This window comes from Leptodactylus fuscus, chromosome 3 (genome assembly GCF_031893055.1).
Source record: "Leptodactylus fuscus isolate aLepFus1 chromosome 3, aLepFus1.hap2, whole genome shotgun sequence".
NCBI classification, from domain to species: domain Eukaryota; kingdom Metazoa; phylum Chordata; class Amphibia; order Anura; family Leptodactylidae; genus Leptodactylus; species Leptodactylus fuscus.
In genome coordinates this window covers 10,363,572-10,372,236 of record NC_134267.1, presented here as the reverse complement: position 1 = coordinate 10,372,236, position 8,665 = coordinate 10,363,572, and the positions used below count along the sequence as shown (strand labels likewise).

The following is an 8,665-nucleotide window of genomic DNA, read 5'->3' as shown; positions in this document are numbered from 1 at the left end:
CATGAATCTGGGGCAGAGATGGGGGACATGAATCTGGGGGCAGAGATGGGGGGATATGAATCTGGGGGCAGAGATGGAGGGGACATGAATCTGGGGGCAGAGATGGGGGATATGAATCTGGGGGCAGAGATGGAGGGACATGAATCTGGGGGCAGAGATGGAGGGACATGAATCTGGGGGCAGAGATGGAGGGGACATGAATCTGGGGGCAGAGATGGGGGGACATGAATCTGGGGGCAGAGATGGAGGGGGGACATGAATCTGGGGGCAGAGATGGAGGGGACATGAATCTGGGGGCAGAGATGGGGGGATATGAATCTGGGGGCAGAGATGGAGGGGACATGAATCTGGGGACAGAGATGGGGGGATATGAATCTGGGGGCAGAGATGGAGGGACATGAATCTGGGGGCAGAGATGGAGGGGACATGAATCTGGGGGCAGAGATGGGGGACATGAATCTGGGGGCAGAGATGGAGGGGGGACATGAATCTGGGGGCAGAGATGGGGGGACATGAATCTGGGGGCAGAGATGGAGGGGGGACATGAATCTGGGGCAGAGATGGGGGGACATGAATCTGGGGGCAGAGATGGGGGACATGAATCTGGGGGCAGAGATGGGGGGACATGAATCTGGGGGCAGAGATGGAGGGGGGACATGAATCTGGGGGCAGAGATGGGGGGACATGAATCTGGGGGCAGAGATGGAGGGGACATGAATCTGGGGGCAGAGATGGGGGGACATGAATCTAGGGCAGAGCTGGAGGGGGGACATGAATCTGGGGGCAGATGAAGGGTGTATATGAAACTGGGGGAGAGATAGAGGGGGTACATATAATTTACGGGTGACTGTAGGAGGATTATACTGTGTGCGGGCACATGAAAAATTAATGAGAATGGGCGGAGTCAAAATAAAAGTGGGTGGAGCCAAATTTGAGCGGCGCCGCACATTTTGTCCCTCTTTCTACTTTTCAAAAGTTGGGAGATATGCATGCAAGCCATGAACAGGTGTGGCGCTGTTTTCGTAAGATGTTCCCCATGCTACAAGCATAATAATCAGCCTAAACCTGTAATAGACTATATCACCATATCATGTGTTTGCAGCATTAAGTTCAAAGCACCATAAACCCTACAGATAAAATGCTGAAGAGGAAAAATGTGCGGCCATAAACCCGACAAGGATGAATGTTTTACAACACAACAATAAAAGGATGATAACAACAAAATGCGATGTAAAGCGTAGTATAAGCGAGTCATCATTAAGTAAATGAACCCTGTAACTCCTACAAGAATGTTAATTGTATACAGGTTTTCATCCGGCCGATCCTCGCGCTACATGTAGTCCTTGTTGTATCCACCACCTCTCCTTACACTAGCATTCGGCTTTCCATTCTTCAGGTCCGCGAACCCCATAGACCAGGGTGCCCAATACGTTGATCGCACTCCCCGCTCTCTGTGTCCGCCAGGTCCCTCCGTGACAGCCGCTCCTCCTCCATAGTTGCCTGCAGTCTGACTCCGCACACATCATATACCTGTATATTACAATTCAGCTATTCCAAAGATATAAGCCCTTTGCAAATTAGTGTTCATGGAGCGCACCCACGTCATCGGCCTGGACCTACATCAGACGTAATGTGCCTGCTCGTGTAAGAAGAAATCCAAGATGGCGCACGGAGTATGTACTCTATGTTCAACCACCTAGGTGGGCAGAGTGTACAGCGTATGCGCCATGCGCCATCTTGGATTTGTTCTTACATGAGCATGCTCAGTGTGCCGGGTCTCCGATTATTATACTCTGGGGTCTGAAAAGATATATAGAGTATAATACTGTGTGCAGGGGCCACTATGGGGGATAATACTGTGTGCAGGGGCCACTATTGGGGTATAATACTGTGTGCAGGGGCCACTATGGGGCATAATACTGTGTGCAGGGGCCACTATGGGGGATAATACTGTGTGCAGGGTCCACTATGGAGGATAATACTGTGTGCAGGGGCCACTATTGGGGTACAATACTGTGTGCAGGGGCCACTATGGGGGATAATACTGTGTGCAGGGGACACTATGGGGGATAATACTGTGTGCAGGGGACACTATTGGGGTACAATACTGTGTGCAGGGGCCACTATGGGGCATAATACTGTGTGCAGGAGTCACTATGGAACATAATACTATGTGCAGGGGCCACTATGGGACATAATACTGTGTTCTGGGGCCACTATGGGGGATAATACTGTGTGCAGGGGCCACTATTGGGGTACAATACCGTGTGCAGGGGCCACTATGGGGGATAATACTGTGTGCAGGGGCCACTATGGGGGATAATACTGTGTGCAGGGGCCACTATGGGGTATAATACTGTGTGCAGGGGCCACTATGGGGGATAATACTGTGTGCAGGGGCCACTATTGGGGATAATACTGTGTGCAGGGGCCACTATGGGGGATAATACTGTGTGCAGGGGCCACTATTGGGGTACAATACCGTGTGCAGGGGCCACTATGGGGGATAATACTGTGTGCAGGGGCCACTATGGGGGATAATACTGTGTGCAGGGGCCACTATGGGGGATAATACTGTGTGCAGGGGCCACTATGGGGGATAATACTGTGTGCAGGGGCCACTATGGGGTATAATACTGTGTGCAGGGGCCACTATGGGGGATAATACTGTGTGCAGGGGACACTATTGGGGTACAATACTGTGTGCAGGGGCTACTATGGGGCATAATACTGTGTGCAGGGGCCACTATGGGGTATAATACTGTGTGCCGGGGCCACTATGGGGGATAATACTGTGTGCAGGGGCCACTATGGGGTATAATACTGTGTGCAGGGGCCACTATGGGACATAATACTGTGTGCAGGGGCCACTATGGAGCATAATACTGTGTGCAGGGGCCACTATGGGGGGATAATACTGTGTGCAGGGGCCACTATGGGACATGATACTGTGTGCAGGGGCCACTATGGGGGATAATACTGTGTGCAGGGGCCACTATTGGGGTACAATACTGTGTGCAGGGGACACTATTGGGGTACAATACTTTGTGCAGGAGCCACTATGGGGCATAATACTGTGTGCAGGGGCCACTATGGGGGATAATACTATGTGCAGGGTCCACTATGGGGGATAATACTGCGTGCTGGGGCCACTATGGGGGATAATACTGTGTGCAGGGGCCACTATGGGGGATAATACTGTGTGCAGGGGCCACTATGGGGAATAATACTGTGTGCAGGGGCCACTATAGGGGATAATACTGTGTGCAGGGGCCACTATGGGGAATAATACTGTGTGCAGGGGCCACTATAGGGGATAATACTGTGTGCAGGGGCCACTATGGGGCATGATAGAACGCGCAGGAATGCGTAGGAGGGGGTTGGTCGAGGTCTTCGGTGTCGGTCGGGGGGGGGGGGGAGGGCATGTTAAAAGTTCGCCACGGGGCCCCGCCGTTCCTAGTTACGCCACTGGTGTATATATTCCCGTATACAACACATGGCTGCTGCTACTAATTACTGGTCAGAGCAGTCTCATGCCATATACCGCTGAGTCCAATGGTTGACCGTGGCGGTGATGTGGGATACATGGGCAAGTCCATTTTGTAGGATAACATTAGTGACTGTAGGGTTCTTCTTACTTTATCCCAATTCCTGGCTAGGGACAACTTTTTAGTTATCTTGGAAAGCTCCTTTAAGTCGGGGCCCCGCGTGGCGAGCTGTAGCCAAAAACACTACAGGAAAAACCGCAATGCAAGCACATCACGTTTTTTTTTGTGCATCGCTGTCTGTAGAGTTTTCCTGCAAACAATACGGATCGCAAAATATACAACAGGTCCTATTCCTGTCCAATTTTGCAGCCGTGCTTCCGTGGCTCCTATTCATTGTGTGACAGAGGGTCGTGGACTCACGGCCGGTGCATGGGCGGCACATGGATGACATCTGTGGTTAGCACACACCTTAACAAACCTTTACCAGGAATGTGAAGGTCGCAACATCAGAACGTGACGCCACTAAGAAAAGGAATTAGTGATGAGATAAAACAGAGAATTTTTGATATTTTTTTAGAAAATTGTGAAAAATAAAACAAGATAGAATAAAAATTCTGGATTGTCTCACAATCATTTTATGTAACGAAGGAGAAGCCGTAGTAAGAGAAGCCAGGCGCCATCTAGACCCGGCCCTACGGTTGGATCCAGGGCTCCGGTCGTTTCGTGCAGTCATGCAAAGCAAGAAGTTAAGACTTCGTAACTTTCACAATCAAAATATTTGAAATTCAGATTAATCTTCAGAATGGATCCATTGTGTGACCCGCGCCAGGAATTTGTGGCGTATCAAACAACCATTGTTCCTTCTCAGAGCGATCGCACTGCCAAGAATGACTTGTACTCTTCTGTGTGTTCCCGAGCTGCAGCGAGCAAACCAATACTACTCTTATCATCTGACACTCCGGAGAGACTGCAGACACCCAATAACCCAGGACGTGATGCAGCCGTGGACCATCAATGATTACCAGAACTTTGTATTATTCTGCCTCTCTGTACCTTGACCTAAGCTCAGGTATTTAAAGGGATTTGGCGGTGGTTTGCTTGCAGACCTCAGGTAGACTTTGCTTTTTTGATCGTCGCCACTGTCTCTGGGTCGGAGGCTGGTCGAGCTGAGACCATGACCGAGGAGGTGAATTCGGTGGAGCTGAAGAAAACAGGGGTGGAGAACAATGGTTTTGTTGCAGATCAGGGGATTGAGGAGAATGCAAAACCGGAAAGCAGGAGAAATAGCCAGGCGGAGGAACATATCTACGTGGTGAAATTGGATTCCTATGAAGACCCGCTGACCCTGAAACCATATGCCGGGATGCCGAAAGAGGTTCTCCTACAGTTTTCCAATAAACCATGCTATAAAATTACCCGAGAGATCCTCTTTTGGCTCATCATCATTGCAACGCTGGCCATAATCGCAGCCACCATCACCATCATCGCCCTCTCCCCCAAGTGTCTTGACTGGTGGCAGAGGAGTCCAATTTATCAAGTCTACCCAAAGTCCTTCCGAGACAGTGACAAAGACGGTTCTGGAGACCTTAAGGGTACGTAGGATGTTCTAGCTTTGTTTGCTTTGCATCTTGAAATATTTTCAATTTTTTATTGACTTGTGGCCATACACGTAACATCTTTATCTGCAGATCATTGGCAGATCCAACGTATTGTAGTAGCCTCTGCTGTTAGTCTTATGTGTATGACCACCGAGTCATCAGAATTTAGGACGATTTCACCAAAAGATCTGAACACATATACCTTATGGGTACGGTCAGCTTTAGGGTTGGTCCATGTTTTACAAATCTAGAGGGTAAAGAGTGGATGGTCTTGAATGAGAATTTTCGGGCCAAGCCATAATAGTCCCCCTGCGGGTCGGCCACCCACATTTAACTCCTCCACTTTTAGGAAGAAGCAAGGGTATTTTTGGCCCAGGCTTGAGTCTGGATACCTCTAGATACTTATAGGAACAAGACGGAACCACAAAATAGTAAACGTTGCAGTGTATATAGTTTTATGATGAAAGTCAATGGCGGACATATAACTGTAACTGTATAGACATATTATTGCCTGCAGATGTAAAAGTACATTATGTGGCCAAATGGGGTGTAAACATACGGTTAATGCAGGCACACAGCAGTATACAGTATATACAGCAGGCAGAGCAGTGCATGGACTTCCCACATTCTGCATGCATTGGAACGTACTGGGAATTGTGCAACTTCTCCCCAATACCCAGGATTGGTTACAGATCAATGAGGGTCCGACTGCTACAGCTGATCCCACACTGATCATGAGAATTGCACCCAGTGGCGTAACTAGGAGTGACGGGGCCCCGTGGCAAACTTTTGACATGGGGCCCACCCCCCGACCGACGCCCGCCAAAGACCCCGGCTGAATATCCCCCCCCCCCCCCCCCGCATTCCTGCACTACCTATTATGCTCCATAGTGGCCACTGCACATAGTATTATATCCCCATAGTGACCCCTGCACACAGTATTATGCCCCATAGTGGCCCCTGCACACAGTATTATCCCCCATAGTGGCCCCTGCACACAGTATTATGTCCCATAGTGGCCCCTGCATACAGTATTATCCCCCATAGTGGCCCCTGCACACAGTATTATGTCCCATAGTGGCCCCTGCACACAGTATTATGTCCCATAGTGGCCCCTGCACACAGTATTATGTCCCATAGTGGCCCCTGCACACAGTATTATGTCCCATAGTGGCCCCTGCCCACAGTATTATGCCCCATAGTGGCCCCTGCACACAGTATTATGCTCCATAGTGGCCCCTGCACACACTATTATGTCCTATAGTGACCCCTGCACACAGTATTATGTCCCTTAGTGGCCCCCTGCACACAGTATTATCCCCCATAGTGGCCCCTGCACACAGTATTATCCCCCATAGTGGCCCCTGCACACAGTATTATGTCCCATAGTGGCCCCTACACACAATATTATCCCCCATAGCGGCTCCTGCACACAGTATTATCCCCCATAGTGCCCCCTGCACACAGTATTATGTCCCTTAGTGGCCCCTGCACACAGTATTATGCTCCACAGTGGCCCCTGCAAACACTATTATGCCCCATAGTGGCCCCTGCACACAGTATTATGCTCCACAGTGGCCCCTGCAAACACTATTATGCCCCATAGTGGCCCCTGCACACAGTATTATGTCCCATATTGCCCTCTGCACACAGTATTATGTCCCATAGTGGCCCCTGCACACAGTATTATGTCCCATAGTGGCCCCTGCACACAGTATTATGTCCCATAGTGGCCCCTGCACACAGTATTATGTCCCATAGTGGCCCCTGCACACAGTATTATGTACCATAGTGTCCCCTGCACACAGTATTATCCCCCATAGTGGCCCCTGCACACAGTATTATGTCCCCATAGTGGCCCCAGTACACACTATTATGCTCCATAGTGGCCCCTGCACACAGTATTATTCCTCATAGTGGCCCCTGTACACAGTATTATGTCCCATAGTGGCCCCTGCACACAGTATTATGCCCCATAGTGGCCCCTGCACACAGTATTATGTCCCATAGTGGCCCCTGCACACAGTATTATGCCCCATAGTGGCCCCTGCACACAGTATTATGTCCCATAGTGACCCCTGCACACAGTATTATGTCCCATAGTGGCCCCTGCACACAGTATTATGCCCCATAGTGGCCCCTGCACACAGTATTATGTCCCATAGTGGCCCCTACACACAGTATTATCCCCCATAGTGGCCCCTGCACACAGTATTATACCCCATAGTGGCCCCTGCACACAGTATTATGTCCCATAGTGTCCCCTGCACTCAGTATGATGCCCCATAGTGGCCCCTGCACACAGTATTATGCCCCATAGTGGCCCCTGCACACAGTATTATGTCCCATAGTGTCCCCTGCACTCAGTATGATGCCCCATAGTGGCCCCTGCACACAGTATTATGTCCCATAGTGTCCCCTGCACACAGCATTATGTCTCATAGTGGCCCCTGCACACAGTATTATGCCCCATAGTGGCCCCTGCACACAGTATTATGCCCCATAGTGGCCCCTGCACACAGTATTATGCCCCATAGTGGCCCCTGCACACAGTATTATACCCCATAGTGGCCCCTGCACACAGTATTATGCCCCATAGTGGCCCCTGCACACAGTATTATACCCCATAGTGGCCCCTGCACACAGTATTATGCCCCATAGTGGCCCCTGCACACAGTATTATACCCCATAGTGGCCCCTGCACACAGTATTATGCCCCATAGTGGCCCCTGCACACAGTATTATGCCTCATAGTGGCCTCTGCACACAGTATTATGCCCCATAGTGGCCCCTGCACACAGTATTATGCCCCATAGTGGCAATATTCCACTACTCGATCAAATATCTTATCCCATTATAGTCTATGGGAAAAAATGCTTGTTTCAGGGGAAACCAAAATTCGACTAAGGAGAGTCACCAAGTCCACAAGTAGCAGGTGGAGAGTGTTTAGGAGGAGCGCTGTGCAGTTAAAGCGTACGGACCCTATTATAGTCTATGGGGTCCATGCGCTTTAACTGTACAGCGCTTGCAGTTGCGCTGATAAAAAGTAAGCTCCCTCGTAACAGCAAGCTGCCAGCTCTCCCGACTAGCAAAGACGAGCCTGCTGCAGAACCAGCATTGATTGGCCGAATGCTATACAGTGTATAGCATTTGGCCAATCAACGCTGGTTCTGAATCGAATATTTACTGCGAATAGCGAGTAGTATTCAATCGAGTACGAATATTTCGAATACCGTAGTATTCAATCGAATACTACTCGCTCATCTCTACTCAGGACATATACAGTATGTCTGACAAACAGCGGCATCCATCACCTCTATGGCGGATTGCAACAATATGGCACAGTATAAAGTGCGGTACGGTATGTGGTTAATAAAATACTGACACATACCAGTCAGAGGACAGAGGACAAACATGGATTTAGGAGAAAGTTAATGTATATAATAATAATAATAATACATTTTATTTATATAGCGCCAACATATTCCGCAGCGCTGTACAATTTATAGGGTTCAGATACAGACATACATAACAAAGAACGTCATTTCACACAATGGGACTGAGGGCCCTGCTCAAAAG

General features: G+C 49.6%; 1 protein-coding gene across 1 annotated transcript in view; it reads left to right on the top strand.

Moving 5' to 3' along the window:
* The first annotated feature begins 4,379 nt into the window (after positions 1–4,379).
* Positions 4,380–8,665, top strand: part of SLC3A1 (solute carrier family 3 member 1) — a 28,412-nt gene continuing 24,126 nt past the window's right edge. The window contains exon 1 of the mRNA XM_075267031.1: positions 4,380–5,080. Within this exon, the coding sequence (XP_075123132.1) occupies positions 4,663–5,080 (418 nt within the window). The 5' untranslated portion in view covers positions 4,380–4,662. The remainder of the gene's footprint in view (positions 5,081–8,665) is intronic.